This window comes from Cydia fagiglandana, chromosome 15, assembly GCF_963556715.1.
Source record: "Cydia fagiglandana chromosome 15, ilCydFagi1.1, whole genome shotgun sequence".
Lineage (NCBI taxonomy): Eukaryota > Metazoa > Arthropoda > Insecta > Lepidoptera > Tortricidae > Cydia > Cydia fagiglandana.
The window spans coordinates 17,701,840-17,719,756 of NC_085946.1; the positions used below are offsets into that span (position 1 = coordinate 17,701,840).

Consider the following 17,917-nt stretch of genomic DNA (forward strand, 5'->3'; position numbering starts at 1 on the left):
CTCTCACTGACTGCAAGGAGCCAACGTCCACTAGCAGCCTTACCTCCCTGAGGCCGGTCCGCAGCGCGCCGACGTCCTTGTCGAGCTGCTCGACGCAGATCTTGCATCTCTCACTGACTGCAAGGAGCCAACGTCCACTAGCAGCCTTACCTCCCTGAGGCCGGTCCGCAGCGCGCCGACGTCCTTGTCGAGCTGCTCGACGCAGATCTTGCATCTCTCACTGACTGCAAGGAGCCAACGTCCACTAGCAGCCTTACCTCCCTGAGGCCGGTCCGCAGCGCGCCGACGTCCTTGTCGAGCTGCTCGACGCAGATCTTGCATCTCTCACTGACTGCAAGGAGCCAACGTCCACTAGCAGCCTTACCTCCCTGAGGCCGGTCCGCAGCGCGCCGACGTCCTTGTCGAGCTGCTCGACGCAGATCTTGCATCTCTCACTGACTGCAAGGAGCCAACGTCCACTAGCAGCCTTACCTCCCTGAGGCCGGTCCGCAGCGCGCCGACGTCCTTGTCGAGCTGCTCGACGCAGATCTTGGCGGCCGCGCGCACGTGCGGCAGGTCCTCCTCCAGCAGTAGGATATCCTTGAACTGAAACAACCGTGACCTTTATTATTTACAAGCTTTTATTTAGTTTCACATGACCGTTATCTGTAATCAAATCTTGCAAGTTAAATTTGATCTACTTCCCGGTTTCAGATTCAGATGAAATTTTGCATACAACATACGTAAGTCGGGTGACAATGCAATATTATGGTGTCATCGAGCTGATCTAATTGATGGAGACCGGATGTGGCCATAGGAATTCTGTCATAAAACAACGAAACCTAATTGTGTTTGGGGTTTTTAGAATTGTCTCGATGAGCATTAATTGCCTGTGAAAAGAAAAGTACAGTCAGCGATAAAAGCTTCTACCAAAAATTAAATGTTTGCCAAAAACTTATTCTGTACTACAAATGGGTTTTCCTAGGATAACGGTGCCGTGATATAGCAGTCGTCGCTATACTAAATAATACGGCTAAATATGGATGTTGTAGTATTTGTATGGAGACAGCCGCTATATGACGACACAGCTATCCTAGGAAACCAGAGCATAACCCTAGAGAAATGTCTCCGCATTTAAAGTTAAACCGCTAAACTGTGTTTATACCTATTGCAAATAGGGTGGGGGGTTGATTTTACGCAATGCTGCACGTAGGGGACGCCACTTACAAAAGAGACAGGACGCTGCCCGCCACAGATAAGTGGGACAGAGAGCACACTACGTATTCGCGTGCAGCGAGTATTTGACACAACTATTGGGAGCGTGCATGAACTGTAGGGACAGCACAAGGGCCGTCTGATATTTGGCGCGAGGCGTAAATGTGATGTTTATGCTTTCGATGTACCCCACAAGATGGCAGAACCTATCATGCACAAGAAAACGTACGAAAACGGCAGACAGCAGAACTTGCTTTGAAGGACTTGATGTGAAGTTTATGTTCTCGATTCAAGCCACAAGATGGCAGACCCTCCAACGCGCACGGCCCCTATAGTAAGATTTTAACCATATGGTAGCATAAGATATGGTTTAGTATGTAATTGTTAAGCACCTGTGTCTCCAGCAGCTCCAGGAGGTAGTGCAGCAGCGTGGTGTTACGCGTGACGCTGGACTTGGTGTCGGCCAGCTTGTTGAGCGACGACAGCCGGAAACCGGACGCGTTGTAGGTATAGTTGTTAAATAAGCACCTGTGTCTCCAGCAGCTCCACGAGGTAATGCAGCAGCGTGGTGTTGCGCGTGACGCTGGACTTGGTGTCGGCCAGCTTGTTGAGCGACGACAGCCAGAAACCGGACGCGTTGTAGGTATACTTGTTAAATAAGCACCTGTGTCTCCAGCAGCTCCACGAGGTAATGCAGCAGCGTGGTGTTGCGCGTGACGCTGGACTTGGTGTCGGCCAGCTTGTTGAGCGACGACAGCCGGAAACCGGACGCGTTGTAGGTATACTTGTTAAATAAGCACCTGTGTCTCCAGCAGCTCCACGAGGTAATGCAGCAGCGTGGTGTTGCGCGTGACGCTGGACTTGGTGTCGGCCAGCTTGTTGAGCGACGACAGCCGGAAACCGGACGCGTTGTAGGTATAGTTGTTAAATAAGCACCTGTGTCTCCAGCAGCTCCACGAGGTAATGCAGCAGCGTGGTGTTGCGCGTGACGCTGGACTTGGTGTCGGCCAGCTTGTTGAGCGACGACAGCCGGAAACCGGACGCGTTGTAGGTATAGTTGTTAAATAAGCACCTGTGTCTCCAGCAGCTCCACGAGGTAATGCAGCAGCGTGGTGTTGCGCGTGACGCTGGACTTGGTGTCGGCCAGCTTGTTGAGCGACGACAGCCGGAAACCGGACGCGTTGTAGGTATACTTGTTAAATAAGCACCTGTGTCTCCAGCAGCTCCACGAGGTAATGCAGCAGCGTGGTGTTGCGCGTGACGCTGGACTTGGTGTCGGCCAGCTTGTTGAGCGACGACAGCCGGAAACCGGACGCGTTGTAGGTATACTTGTTAAATAAGCACCTGTGTCTCCAGCAGCTCCACGAGGTAATGCAGCAGCGTGGTGTTGCGCGTGACGCTGGACTTGGTGTCGGCCAGCTTGTTGAGCGACGACAGCCGGAAACCGGACGCGTTGTAGGTATAGTTGTTAAATAAGCACCTGTGTCTCCAGCAGCTCCACGAGGTAATGCAGCAGCGTGGTGTTGCGCGTGACGCTGGACTTGGTGTCGGCCAGCTTGTTGAGCGACGACAGCCGGAAACCGGACGCGTTGTAGGTATAGTTGTTAAATAAGCACCTGTGTCTCCAGCAGCTCCACGAGGTAATGCAGCAGCGTGGTGTTGCGCGTGACGCTGGACTTGGTGTCGGCCAGCTTGTTGAGCGACGACAGCCGGAAACCGGACGCGTTGTAGGTATACTTGTTAAATAAGCACCTGTGTCTCCAGCAGCTCCACGAGGTAATGCAGCAGCGTGGTGTTGCGCGTGACGCTGGACTTGGTGTCGGCCAGCTTGTTGAGCGACGACAGCCGGAAACCGGACGCGTTGTAGGTATACTTGTTAAATAAGCACCTGTGTCTCCAGCAGCTCCACGAGGTAATGCAGCAGCGTGGTGTTGCGCGTGACGCTGGACTTGGTGTCGGCCAGCTTGTTGAGCGACGACAGCCGGAAACCGGACGCGTTGTAGGTATACTTGTTAAATAAGCACCTGTGTCTCCAGCAGCTCCACGAGGTAATGCAGCAGCGTGGTGTTGCGCGTGACGCTGGACTTGGTGTCGGCCAGCTTGTTGAGCGACGACAGCCGGAAACCGGACGCGTTGTAGGTATACTTGTTAAATAAGCACCTGTGTCTCCAGCAGCTCCACGAGGTAATGCAGCAGCGTGGTGTTGCGCGTGACGCTGGACTTGGTGTCGGCCAGCTTGTTGAGCGACGACAGCCGGAAACCGGACGCGTTGTAGGTATACTTGTTAAATAAGCACCTGTGTCTCCAGCAGCTCCACGAGGTAATGCAGCAGCGTGGTGTTGCGCGTGACGCTGGACTTGGTGTCGGCCAGCTTGTTGAGCGACGACAGCCGGAAACCGGACGCGTTGTAGGTATACTTGTTAAATAAGCACCTGTGTCTCCAGCAGCTCCACGAGGTAATGCAGCAGCGTGGTGTTGCGCGTGACGCTGGACTTGGTGTCGGCCAGCTTGTTGAGCGACGACAGCCGGAAACCGGACGCGTTGTAGGTATACTTGTTAAATAAGCACCTGTGTCTCCAGCAGCTCCACGAGGTAATGCAGCAGCGTGGTGTTGCGCGTGACGCTGGACTTGGTGTCGGCCAGCTTGTTGAGCGACGACAGCCGGAAACCGGACGCGTTGTAGGTATACTTGTTAAATAAGCACCTGTGTCTCCAGCAGCTCCACGAGGTAATGCAGCAGCGTGGTGTTGCGCGTGACGCTGGACTTGGTGTCGGCCAGCTTGTTGAGCGACGACAGCCGGAAACCGGACGCGTTGTAGGTATACTTGTTAAATAAGCACCTGTGTCTCCAGCAGCTCCACGAGGTAATGCAGCAGCGTGGTGTTGCGCGTGACGCTGGACTTGGTGTCGGCCAGCTTGTTGAGCGACGACAGCCGGAAACCGGACGCGTTGTAGGTATACTTGTTAATAATATAATAATAATAATAATAACCCCGCGGGGGCAGCTTGTGGCGAGCTGACGGTGAGTGGCGACACCGCGGACCCCTATTCCAGAGGGCCCTGTCATCTGGCCCTCGCCTCTGTGCTTGCCTTGATTGGCCGGCCAGAGTGGAGTCGCAAGAGCGGGACCTATGCTCCAGGTTGGAAGTGTAAAATGTCATAACGCCGGCGGCCCTTGAACGGATTACCGGGATCTGGCTACCGCAGACTCACCTCTCGACAACCTTACAGCCACTCCAAAGTGTTGCCCTGTTGTCGCACTGAGCGTGCGGCCATTGCGGGGCCCACTCAATGAGTTGGCGAGTCACCACCTGTCTTATACAATTTTGAGACTGATTGTCACGGCAGGTGTCCGCTAGTCTCTCCCATAGCCCATTATCCAGACCATCCAACTTTCAAATCTATAGCCCATGACCTTAGTTCCCATCGCAGCACAAAAGTGCTGCACTGCAATAGTCTTTGCACCTGGCGGGGACCATCTCCGGATGTATCACATTGTGCGTTTGGGGATGGTATCCGCCACGTGTATCCCTTGCTTTTAGATTAAAGTGTCTTAAAGGGCCTCTGCGCTGTTGGCTTCGACCCCACGTACGCCTCCCAAAGGTCCGGGACCCCATGGTCCCGAGGTATGGAAAAGACATACAAATAATAATAATAATAATAAGCCCCCAGGGCAGCTTGTGGCGAGCTGAATGGGAAGTGACGTCCCTTGGGTCCCATACCCCCGAGAGTCGGTCAGGCCCCTCTCTCCAGCTTGCCTTCATTGGCCGGCTGGAGTGAACACTGAGCAGGGGCCGCAGGACTCTCACCTCTGGCTTGCCTTAACCGGCCGTCCAGAGTGGGGTGTCAGAGCTATATGCTCGCAGGGCGGAAGTGAAATATGCCTAAGACGCGAGTTGGCACAGTGGCTGCCTACAGCCACTGGGTAGAAAGCGGTGCACACCTCTCCACGCCCTGAACCGCTCACGTGATGTTGTCCCCTTGTCGCTCCGTGCGAGCGGCCGTTTTCGGGGACCCATATTGTGAGTTGGCGAGTCACCACCTGGCCCATTTTTTCATGTTTTTAACATATGAGCAGGGCAGGTGCCATAGTCTCCTCCATAGTCCCGGTTACTAGCCCACTAGCAACTCAACGCAATAGCCCGGTTTCTTTTTGTACCTTTTCTTGCAATAGTCCTACACTAACCGGGGCTTGTCCTTGGGTGCACTACTATAGTGCAAACAGGGATAATCGTCGGTTGGTGTCACATTACATTTAGAGTAAATTGTCTTATTACAAGGGGCCTCTACGTGTTGGCTTCGGCCCCACGCACGCCTTCCAAATGCCCGGGACCCCATGGTCCCGAGAATTTGTAAAAGACAGACATAATAATAATAATATTGTTTATTTCAAGTTTTAAACTCATACAGTAAAATACAATAAAATGCAACACTATAAAATAATATAAAATTTAAAATACAATGAAGCAGAAGTTATAAATGTCCCTTGTTAAATTATTATGCCTACATAATACATATTATTTGCCATTTTCGTCCAGGTGCACGGCTGACCAGTGCTTTAGGATCTTATTGCTAGGGTTGACCGTAAACAGCGCCAGAATATCATTTTGCTGCGAGTTTTGCCATACGTTTGTCCAAACTGAAGCAATGCGGGACCGCATGATTGCATAAAAATCAGGTACTCCCGCATCAGCAAACATGGTCTTAGCACTGCAGTAGCGAGGTTGTTTCATGAGTATTCTGAACGCATCGTTATACTGAACCCGGAGCGCGTTATATGAACGTTTGGTGTAGTTACACCATAGTGAGCATGTATAAAAGCACTGACAGAATGCCCTAAATAGTGTCGTTTTTACGTCAGTGGTGCACTTGGAGAATCTTCGCGACAGCATGTTACAACGGACCGCAAGCGCGCGGCGCTCTCGCTCCATGTCCATGTCGTCGCGAAGGTTCTCCGTTAGATAATGGCCTAAGTACTTGAAAGATGTTACGACCCGAACCGGCGAACCATTCAAATAAACCGGCGGAACTACCTCCGGACCCTTGCCGTATCTGAAAACGAGCATTTCTGTTTTTAAAATATTATATTTTAGATAATGCTGTTTCGAGAATGTTTCGCAGATAGCAAGCAATTTTTGGATACCCTGGCTTGAGGGGCTGAGAAGCACCATATCATCGGCATAGCTCAGGTTGTTAACGCATATATTAGCAACATGGCAACCCGTCCTGGTACCTCTCAGCTCCTCAATCAGACCATTGACGTAGAGGCAAAATAGGTCCGGAGAAGTTATGCCCCCTTGACGTACACCACACTCTAGCCTATAATCGTTAGAGAGGGTGTCGCCCCATTTCACGTTGTTTGTTTGGTTTTCGTACCAATACCTAAGGACATTGACCGTGTCTACCGGCACGTTTGATCCCAATAGCTTAGTCCACAGTAGTTCGTAGTTTACCAGGTCGAAGGCACGGCTCAAATCTAGAAAACATGCATACACAGATGTATGTCTACTGATGTAATAGTTGACTACCGTTTTGAGACTAAGTATCGCGGACTCGGTCGATAGGCCGGCACGAAAACCAAACTGCGCGTCATTCAACCTTATGTTTTTCGTCAGTTCGGGCTGCAACAACCTCTCAAACACTTTACCAATAATTGTGCCTAGAGATATTGGCCTATAGTTTTTTAGGTCAGACAGATCACCGCTTTTATTTTTGACTATAGGGACAACTATAGTTTTCATTAATGCTTCAGGCAGGTAGCTAAACTGGATACACCGATTAAATAAAATAGCCAGTACTCTCGGCATCTCATCGCTCGCATATAGTAAATGCTCCACGCTCAACCCGTCATGTCCCGGAGACCTGCCTCTTTTCATACGTTTTACAACATCCGCTACGTCCTTTGAAGTAAACTGACTCATCGCGGTTGGAGTAGGGGAGGTCCCCCGGACAGGGCGGGGGGGAGCGGGCGCATTGTTGATGTCGGCTGGCGGGTCTACTTTAAAGTGACGCGCAAACTGGTTGGCTATTTCTTTAGGGTCATTGATGTTATTTATACTTAAAGGTAATTTTGATTTATAATCTAAAGCTTTAGTATTTTTCCAAAATTTTGAAAAGTTGTTACATTTTCTATTTAAAGCTAAAATGTTCAGTTTAATTGATGTTAAATAAGCACCTGTGTCTCCAGCAGCTCCACGAGGTAATGCAGCAGCGTGGTGTTGCGCGTGACGCTGGACTTGGTGTCGGCCAGCTTGTTGAGCGACGACAGCCAGAAACCGGACGCGTTGTAGGTATACTTGTTAAATAAGCACCTGTGTCTCCAGCAGCTCCACGAGGTAATGCAGCAGCGTGGTGTTGCGCGTGACGCTGGACTTGGTGTCGGCCAGCTTGTTGAGCGACGACAGCCGGAAACCGGACGCGTTGTAGGTATACTTGTTAAATAAGCACCTGTGTCTCCAGCAGCTCCACGAGGTAATGCAGCAGCGTGGTGTTGCGCGTGACGCTGGACTTGGTGTCGGCCAGCTTGTTGAGCGACGACAGCCGGAAACCCGACGCGTTGCCGCGCGCTCCACTGAAAAAAAAGTTCCAGATTAATAGATAATTCTAAAAACTTTTTGGTAGTACCTGTCTAGTTTAGTCAGTGCAAAACAGTGTCAGTTTAATTGTGAATTGGAATGTTTTTGTGTGACTGTATCCACTTATTTTGTAGTATATAGGCCCCGTGCATGAACATGTCTTCTATGTTCATGACCTATGTCCATAGGGGGCAGCATAGGAGCCGTCAGATTTTTTGCGCGAGGCGTAAATGTGTCGTTTATGCTTCTGATGTAGCCCACAAGATGGCAGAACCTAATATGCACAAGGAAACGTACCGATGAGAACGGTAGATGGAAGCACTTGCTTTGGCAATGTACAATGTGCACATATGTTTCCGATTCAGGTCACAAGATGGCAGACCCTCCAGCGTGCACGTATAGTATCATACCGGTTCATGTAGTTCCCCAGAGCTAGCACGACTTCCAGCAGCGCTCGCAGCCGGCGCGACCTGGTCATCTCGCGGGCGGCGCGCAGCACGGTGGAGGCGCGGGAGGAGGCCTCGGCCGCCGCCGCGGAGAACTTCTTCTTGAACAGCAGCGTGCGCACGCGCTGCGAGTAGTGGGGGATCCTGTGGGGAAATATTGGATTCAGCAATCAATTCAAATATTATTTTTCTTTAATTTACAAAATTTAACCACTCAACATACTTTGTGGCACTTAAACATTTCACTGCACTGAAATATTCATTATACAACACTTTAGGCAACTATAATATTCATTATGCAACACTTGCTACAGTACTCACTTGGAGATCTCGTAGAGGAAACGGTCGGCACGCGCCATGTTGTCGAGCTCGTCCTGGTGTTCCTCCAGCAACGCCGCCTCCTCCGCGCTCGGCGTGAACTTGGCCAGCTGCTCCACCATGTCGATGGGTAGCTGCTCACCGCTGTCCATACGCAGGATCGCTCTAACACTTGATACCGTATGCACTCACTTGGAGATCTCATAGAGGAAGCGGTCGGCACGCGCCATGTTGTCCAGCTCGTCCTGATGCTCCTCCAGTAGTGCTGCTTCCTCCGCGCTCGGCGTGAACTTGGCCAGCTGCTCCACCATGTCGATGGGTAGCTGCTCACCGCTGTCCATACGCAGGATCGCTCTGGAAGTGAGAATGTATGTTAGGGTATGCCATCTGTCCAATATCTTGGTCCAATGTCATTGCGTCTCACTCATTAAGCAAAATGTGAGACAAAATACACGTTGGACAAGTAGAATACCACCCTTAGTTAGTCATCTTAAGTGCAAAAAAGAAAAAGTATTGGAAAGACATAATTTGCCAAAAAGTAAGTAGCAAAACTGAAAAATCCAAAATGACAGCAGGGGCACATCAAGTTTCCTTGTGCTTGCAAAATCTTTCACAAAAATCCGTTCGGAATACTCGGGTTCCTGAGTAAAAAGGTTACGGCATTCCACTTGACATACCCTAATCGAACAGCACATCAAACGCCGGAAATGGAGTTGGATTGGTCATTAACTCCGAAGGCATCCTGACCACATACCGAGGCAAGCCCTAGACTGGAATCTCAAGGAAAGAGGAATCATTGCCGTCCAAAGCAGACATGGCGCCGGATTATTATTGCAGAGGCGATGGCTATTGGGAAGATTTGGAACGAACTCAAGCACGAAACTCAAGACTGATTCAGATGGCGGCGCAATGTGGACGCCCTCTGCCCTATCAAGGGACAGCAGCGGCAGCAGAATTTGCTAAGCGGGCCAGGTGTTCACAATGATCTTGACGCGACTTTATTGTTAAGAGAATAAGAGCGTGTCAAGGTAATTTTGAACACCTCGCCCGCTTAGCAACTTCTGCAGCTGACTAGACAATAAGTCAAGAGTTCCACTTACCGGCATATCTCCTCGTCAGACATCTTTAGTTTGGACAGCAGGATGGTGCAGTTCTGCGCGCGGCGACCGTCGATGACTGACAGGATCTTCGTGCGCGGTTTAGAACCTAGTTGTCTCAGATCTTCTACTGAACCCTCATTCTGGAAAACACGTTTAGAAGACAGGTGAATGAATGGAATTAGACACACAAGTAAAAAGCGAAGTCGACTGAACCTTAGATTCCCAAAGGTGCGATAACGCACACACAATATCATACAAAATGAATGAAAAATTCATTATCCTGAAACTTAAAGGTTTTGACGTTGTCTATGCTTGGAACTCGAGGGTTTAATTGACAGACTAAAGTGCTGGAATAGATAAAATTGTTTTAAACATACCTGCACTCCATTCTTCTGGTAAGCGCAGAACATCTTATCGATCGTGTTCAAATCCATAGCATTATACAGCTTGGTGTCGTCGAGCTCCTGCCAGATCGTTCCGTGGAGCTTCGTGTCCGGCAGCTTGCTCCAGTTGAAGCTCTTCAGGGGGTTGCCGGGGGTCGGCACGTTCTTCTTAGGTTTAGGGGCCATGGGGGGCATGGGGGCTAGTGGGGCGGGGGGGATGGGGGCTGAAGGGGGCAGGGGGGCTGGCGGAGGTGGGGGACAGAGGGAGGGAGGGGGTGGCGGGGGAGGGACGCTGCAGGTCTCGATGACGGCGCTCTTGAGGTTGCTGACCTGGGTGGAGAATTCATCATTAAATTATTCTAAGCGAATCTTTCTCGCAAAACCAGACATTAGTTTGTCAAAAGTAATATATATAGTTTGGCCCAGGACTGTCTCATATCGAACATAGACAAAGATAAGCCTAATGTGTTACGCTAGTACTAGCACCCAAAAGAAAGGGATAAATGTAGTTTTCCCGGTTCTTACTGACTGACAAGTTGTATTTGCCAGACTAGTTAGTGGTTTAGAATACAAGAGGCATGTAGAAGCGTTTACCTTCGCATCGTCAGGTATGCTTCCCTCGCTGACTAGTTTCTCGAACCTCGCGCGTTCCGATCTTTCTTGATTCAACTGTAAATTAAAAATCAGTTCGAACAAATTCATTTTCGCAAATAGAATAATATGAGAAGCGTCAAGTGTTATCGTAATAATCCCAAGATGGCAGTATTCACATTTATCAACGCAGTTTTGTATTTAATATCAACAGTGATAAATAAATGTTTTGTCAGTTTTATATATTCGCAGAAAGACGTAATCTGTAAGGTAGCTGGGACCCGGGAGAGTAGTAAAACTGTTGGTTAAATACCGTACATGGCGACCCTGCCAGCATTTTTGTCAATTGTCCGAGCGAAGCCAAAATCTTCGTTTCAGCTTGGGCAATAACTTTGTCGTATGTCCGGTTACACAGCTTGTCTCCTCTAGACGTCGCATTTCTCAAGCGATTCTCGTGAATTTTTTCGAGTTTGTTCGAAAATTATATAACATTTTTGACGTTTTCGTTGTCGCCGTGTCCACCTTGTTGATGTTTACCTGTTGTTCAAGTTGCGTGGCCCTCACGGCGGCATGCCTGGCCCTCTCGGAGCTCTCCATGTGCGCGTGCGTCTCCCTCTCGAGCCTCTCCTTGAGGCGCGCCACCACGTTCTCCAGCTCCTCGCGCTCCTGGCTCTGCTGGTCCACTTGCTTCTCCTATTCATGCGGGTTAGTGTTAGTGTGAATGATTAATCGAATGAAAAATGATTCTGATTCTGATGGTTGTTATGAGAGCTTGATCAGAGCTCGCGTGAAAAAAGGGACAGTAGGTTTACAGTTCGGAATAAAAAAAAGGTAAACAATTATGCCATAAGACAAAAGTACCTACTCTTGAATAGGTGTGCAATATATTACACTCGTTCGCCTAATGCGGTGGCCGATTCAAAGTATGGGTTTGCTAGGCGACCGACATTGTTCGTTGCAGCGAACGGCTCAGAGTCTACGCCGATTTAATATGCTTAACTCCTTCTTTTTAGGGTTCCGTACCCAAAGGGTAAAACGGGACCCTATTACTAAGACTTCGCTGCCCGTCCGTCCGTCTGTCACCAGGCTGTATCTCACGAACCGTGATAACTAGACAGTTGAAATTTTCACAGATGATGTATTTCTGTTGCCGCTATAACAACAAATACTAAAAACAGAATAAAATAAAGATTTAAATGGGGCTCCCATACAACAAACGTGATTTTTGACCAAAGTTAAGCAGTACTTGGATGGGTGACCGTTTTTTTTTGTTTTATCTGCATTGTGGTACGGAACCCTTCGTGCGCGAGTCCGACTCGCACTTGCCCGGTTTTTTTATAAGAAGAAAGTCAATAGAAACATTTTTGCCCAAACCTTATTACTCTTATTAGAAAACAAACATAGGGCCGGTAGACATTTAATTGAATACTCTGATCAAGCTCGATAATGACAACGTAATTTATATTCTCAGTTAGATACTGTGTAGATAAAAATTAAGCTATGGCCTGTAAGAAGCGTGGTGTCCATTATCGCCTTGTCATAAAAGGGCGTTACGGCAAAAATTATAATATCATTAAACCACATTATCAATGGGATGATACATCACCGTTTGTGTATTTATTTCGAAATATTAATATATCTTTCGACCATATTAACAATGGTTATGATGACACATCACCGTATGTGTTTTATTTCAAATTAATGGATTCAGACTACACTAAGTTTGCACGTTTTTGAAAGTGACAATGCATAGGTACCTACATTTCGCATAGAAACGTAATCCTAGCACTTGGTACACAGAAAACCACTTGGTATGTAAACTTAGCGTAGTCGACTCTTATGTGAATGTAATCAAATGTAAATGTAATTAATTTACCATTACCAATTACATTTGGGTCAGACACAGATGGTGTTGTCTCTCCTGCTTCCGACAGTTAAAAAACACAATGGTTTAAAACTTCAACTAGATTCCGTTTTACTTAACTTGCACCTTGACGTGACAAAATGTGATTGTATCTTTATAAACGTCGTATTTCCATAGTAACTTCACGTTTATAGTGGTACGGAACCCTTCGCGCGCGAGTCCGACTCGCACTTGGCCGGTTTTTTAACTTTCGGAAACAGGGGAACATTATTTAACTCTATGCCTGCCCCATTTCTAAGTATTCGGCCTACCTTTTTAGCCAACTCCGTAGCGAGATCGACATTTTCCTTCTCCAAGTTTTCTGCTTTGGTTCTGGCGGCGACCAGCTCTTCTTCCTTGGCCAAGAGATGGACTATCTCGGTCACGTTTATCTCGAGAGGCGCTACGTCCGGATCGTACACCTGGGGAAAGAAATGCTGTACAGTATGCTATAGTGTGCTCTGGTATAGAGGAAAAGTCAGCCAGGGTGTCTATTGTGTATAATTTTGTGTATATTTTGTCTATAAAGGAAATCAATATGATATCAAGGTGTGTTTGTGTATAAAGATAAAGGAGATCGATATGATTACAAACATTCTTTGGCTAAATTGTTAAGAGATGCAATAAACATGCGATCTCTAGCGGCTTTATATATTGACACTGTGCCTAGCAGCTTTAGATACATTTAGAAAAATAAAACAAAGATTTGACTGCAAATAAAACAAAGATGAAGACATTGATGACAAACACAAGCAAAGTAAACATAACAATAAATGGAAGCGATTTTTAGATAAATTGTACTGTAATAAAGTACGTTATTATTATACTTAATCATTTGTCACAGTGCATCTTTGGGGACAATGAAATGAAAACATGGGAGAACATGCAAATACCTGTGCATGCATGCGTGGCTAAAATGCTCAAGAGCTGCCCAGCTTGGAGTAATATTACACCAAAGATGTATTAGTAAGTACCTTATTGATGGAACTAATGTAACTGCGGCCGTCGCGGTACATTTCCTACCGGTGTAGGGCGGTTGTACGATTTGTTACTCCAATTCAATAGTGTTGAGGAGGCATTGAAATTGTGCTAAGGACTAACCCCTTATTCATAAACGCGCTACAAACCTCACTTAGCTAATAATCGTTTGTCTTTATTTTATCTGTCATTCTGACTTATGTATTCGTAAGAAAGGGATAATTGAATTAAATCAGGCCCGTAAAGTTTTATGAATAATGGGATAACTATCCAGGCTGTGGTCTCATAGAAACGGTACCTTGTTGATATCGCTGCGGTCGTCCCGGTCTGTCTCCTGGGAGCTCGTGGAGCGGCTGCTGGTGTTGGGTCGTTGTACCATTTGTTACTCCAATTCAATAGTGTTGAGGAGCTAGTGAGATTATGCTAAGGCCTAACTGTCCAGGCTATGATCTCACAGTGACAGTACCTTGTTGACATCACTGCGTTCGTCCCGGTCTCTCTCCTGGGAGCTTGTGGAGCGGCTGCTGGTGTTGGGTTGATGTACCATTTGTTACTCCAATTCAATAGTGCTGAGGAGCTAGTGAGATTATGCTAAGGCCTAACTGTCCAGGCTATGATCTCACAGTGACAGTACCTTGTTGATATCGCTGCGGTCGTCCCGGTCTGTCTCCTGGGAGCTGGTGGAGCGGCTGCCAGCATTGGGTTGCTGAAGGACGATTTGTTGGACCACTCGATCGAGAAGGAGCCAGTGTTGCGTGTGCGGGTTATATTCCACTGAAAACAGAGTAACGTTAAAATTACGACATTATTATACAAAAATAAATACAAGAGTGATGAATGAGCTTCAAAGTCGTACTACGCCTCAGAATAAATGATAACAACAGCTGACGCCAGATTTTTATCAGCTCTTTCGAATAACAGGGAAAATAGTTGTACGCCCTAGTCAAAAGAGTGGAAGTGTGACAGTGACTGTCGGGTCATAGCTAACTATGAATCTTAAGAATAAGGAGCGTGTGTAACTATAGAGGGCAGCTCTTAAATTCAACATATTACTTATCAAACAACATTAAAAGCTCCTTATCCTTCAACTTCCGTCTAGTTCTTACAATGTTTTTGAAAAATCTGAATATATATGATCTTGAAGAAATGAATCATATGTATAATTCATGTAAATATACTCACAGGGTAACAGCAGCATATGCTCTAGCATGGACAGCAGATGTGGATAAGCAGCAGTATGACTCAGTTTCCTCCTCAGCAGCTCGAACATGGTCTCAGCACTCTTGGTATCGACGTGCTGTTTGCCGAACCGACTGGCGAGTTCCTTCTTAGGAGAATATTCTAGAAGATAGAACACTTACAAGGCAGTAGCAGCATATGCTCCAGCATGGACAGCAGATGAGGATAAGCCGCAGTATGACTCAGTTTCCTCCTCAGCAGCTCGAACATGGTCCCAGCGCTCTTGGTATCGACGTGCTGTTTGTCGAACCGCCTGGCGAGTTCCTTCTCATCCTCGTTGCGGATCATTTCGAAGAAGTCGATGTGCCGGTCGAGTGTTTCATTTTCGTATTTGCGGAGTTTCTCGATAACTGTGAAAAAAAGTAGTTTGTGATTGGAATTCTAAAGCAAAGCAAATAGGTATTTGGAGATCCGAACTAATAGCAAAATTAGATCAAAGTCTACCAAAATTCTCATCATAATTTTAAGTTCTGCCATTTGAATAAAGATTTCCTGTTCCTTACATGTACGTATGACTTTATCCCGTGAAGATTGTTCAGGCTAGATATTCGTAAGTATCGTGCGTAAAAGTCGTGTCTAAATCAAAATTCGTACTTACCTCAAGCAACTTGTCTTTTAGAGCCCCGTACGTACTTCAGAACAAGAAAAAAAAGAAAAAAAAAGAGTCTAATGAAGGCACTTACCAGGCTGTATACCCAGCATCAAGAACTCGTATCTCAAGTGCAGTCGGAACTCCAAGCTGTCTTCTCCAGCACCGTAATTAAGAACAGCGTTCACGAAGGACATAATAGCAGTCTTGAGGCCGAGGTCGTCTCGGTAGGCGCCGGTACTTCGGTCCAGTTCGTTTATGATGGACTGGAAACGCGCGCGCTCCGCTGCGTACTTCTGGTAGTGGACCATTGCTTCTAGCACCTGGAAATAGGAAGAAAAACAATAATAAGATTAATAAGTATTTTACATTGATGAAAAGCAGGATTGTTTTTGGGAGACACCTACAGGTGTATTATAGAAAGATTTATCCACGTGGTAAAAATGAACACCACTATTTAAATTCACGCGATTCACGCGACATTGTCATTATCATTCTCTCACGTAGACAAATAAGACCAGCATGTCCGTACAGATATGATGTGGCCATTTTCTATAACATTAGGGAGCACATATTTGGACAAGTTGTACCTTTTTATGGCCACCGGGCACGAGGCAGACGGCGCCGAGGATCTCCAGAGCGGCGACCTTGGTCTTCACGTTTTCTGTTTCCAGTGACTGCGCGATCAGGTCGATGCTGGTCGGGTGTGCGAGTACGTGTGCGCGGCCCGTCTGCAAATATAAATAAAAGTAAAATTATTAATGTCTGATAACTCCTTAGAAGAACACAAGTAGGATTTACGACAGCATAAAAGACTAGGAAATTGAGCTAAATGGACCCAAAAAGTGATAGAGAATCCGTCTGTTTAAGAAACGCACAATACAGTGGCAGTTGCGAAGCGCTGTCTGAAAGCCACCAAGGAATGTTACCGATGTTAGATTCTCACTGATTTGTTCATCAGGGCCATGATACCCCCAATGATGCCTGTTGATGACGTAGGGCTCCCAAACCGCCTTGCTTCACAAAAATGGACAAATTTGTGATCGAGTGAATGCTAGAACAGTTTTAATTTCTTACCGAATTGTTCATCAGGGCCTTGATGCCCGCAATGAGGTTATGCCTGTTGATGGCATCGTCCCGGGGCGCCCGCTGTAGGGCATCTAATAGGGCTCCCAGCCCGCCTTGCTTCACAAAGCGCAGTACGAAGCTGTGAGCGCGGGTGCGGAGTGCTGTCTTCAAGCCGTCGAGCAGCGCGCAGGATTCTGGTGCGACTAGGCCTTCTGATGAGGCGAACGCCTGGAAAATTATAACAAATTGATTGCATACATAATATACATCACTGGCTCAGTGACCCAAAGATGCATCTTGGCCTCTAAAACAAGAGAGCGCCACTCTGCCCTATTCTGCGCCACTTCGCGCCAGTTGAGTATTCCGAGGGCGGACAGGTTTTTTTGGGCTTCGTCAAAAACAAATTGATTAGTTTGTTTTAATTAGAATTACATATTAACCTTAATTTTCACCAGCTTCAATATACGTTTTATTGTTGGATATAAGCTTCTAAATATACAGAGGGGTTTATCCCACTTTGTCCGATGCCAGCACCTAATGCAGATTAGGGATGAAATTACTTCATGTGTATGAAAATTTGATGCGAATGATTTGAATGCGTTACAGACGGTTGATGAAGTATGTAGGTTTGCACTTCCACAGTGGAACTTCTGTTCAATCATATGACCAACAACGGGTGTTCCTCTGTACTCACGTCAGCGATCTCGTTGAGCGCCTTGATGTACTCCTCGACTTGCGGTGCTGTTCCCATTGGCATGACCACGCCCGGCGGCGGCCGTCGGCTGCAGTAGATCTGCCATTTCTTCGCGGCTGGTAGCTCCATCATGGCGGCTTTGTTCACTGCTGTCAGGTCCAGCTCTTCCTGTAAAGATATAATGAATGTCGTTAGATTGCTGTGTATGTAGGTACATATGTCCCTATAAGATTTAAGTCTAACTCGCAAGAAAGTGCTACTAGTGAACAAGTATTATAACATTAAACTCATTTTATAGTATGTATTATGCAAAAAAATCTCAAGATCTTGAAAGGGCTGATGATGTTGTTGTTCTACATGTATAATCGGCTGCTGAGATGGCTGACAAGTTACGTAGAAGGAATGTTTATATCTATGGTAGATCAGAATTTGAAGCTAACTGTACAAACTTATAGTCTTTGATCTATCATAAATAAATCGATGGCGATATCAATTAATCTCCTTTATACTTGTTATAATCTCCTTTAAATTCGACATTGCGTCATACCGTACACTCATTATTCTCTTGAACCCATCTTTGCTAGTTAACTTTGTCAGGCGCTTAATACGACAGATTGATAAAAGCATAAAACTCAAAAGCAACAACAAAGACTAGCTGTGTCTATGTCAACAACTTTTAATCCTCAACGGACTTAAATTTAGATGAAGTCTACTTAAAGTGTGAGATGAGTTCTCTTTTCTAAGTCTTATAAGGTTCTTCAAATAACCCTCGTGAGAATCTGCGATCGTTTGAGTTGTTTTTAACTTTGCGTGCCTTCGTAATTCCAACATGAAAGAAA

The 17,917-nt window shown here is 46.9% G+C and overlaps 1 protein-coding gene across 1 annotated transcript in view; it reads right to left on the reverse strand.

Moving 5' to 3' along the window:
• Positions 1-17,917, reverse strand: part of LOC134671509 (disheveled-associated activator of morphogenesis 1) — a 108,163-nt gene that overhangs the window by 20,448 nt on the left and 69,798 nt on the right. The window contains exons 5-19 of the mRNA XM_063529375.1: positions 17,079-17,246; positions 16,394-16,612; positions 15,907-16,047; positions 15,411-15,639; positions 14,850-15,077; positions 14,123-14,262; positions 12,783-12,932; positions 11,145-11,300; positions 10,611-10,685; positions 10,011-10,346; positions 9,634-9,773; positions 8,726-8,887; positions 8,180-8,359; positions 7,642-7,765; positions 472-585 (exon numbers count right to left, since the gene is read on the reverse strand). Of these exons, the coding sequence (XP_063385445.1) occupies positions 472-585; positions 7,642-7,765; positions 8,180-8,359; positions 8,726-8,887; positions 9,634-9,773; positions 10,011-10,346; positions 10,611-10,685; positions 11,145-11,300; positions 12,783-12,932; positions 14,123-14,262; positions 14,850-15,077; positions 15,411-15,639; positions 15,907-16,047; positions 16,394-16,612; positions 17,079-17,246 (2,562 nt within the window). The remainder of the gene's footprint in view (positions 1-471; positions 586-7,641; positions 7,766-8,179; positions 8,360-8,725; positions 8,888-9,633; positions 9,774-10,010; positions 10,347-10,610; positions 10,686-11,144; positions 11,301-12,782; positions 12,933-14,122; positions 14,263-14,849; positions 15,078-15,410; positions 15,640-15,906; positions 16,048-16,393; positions 16,613-17,078; positions 17,247-17,917) is intronic.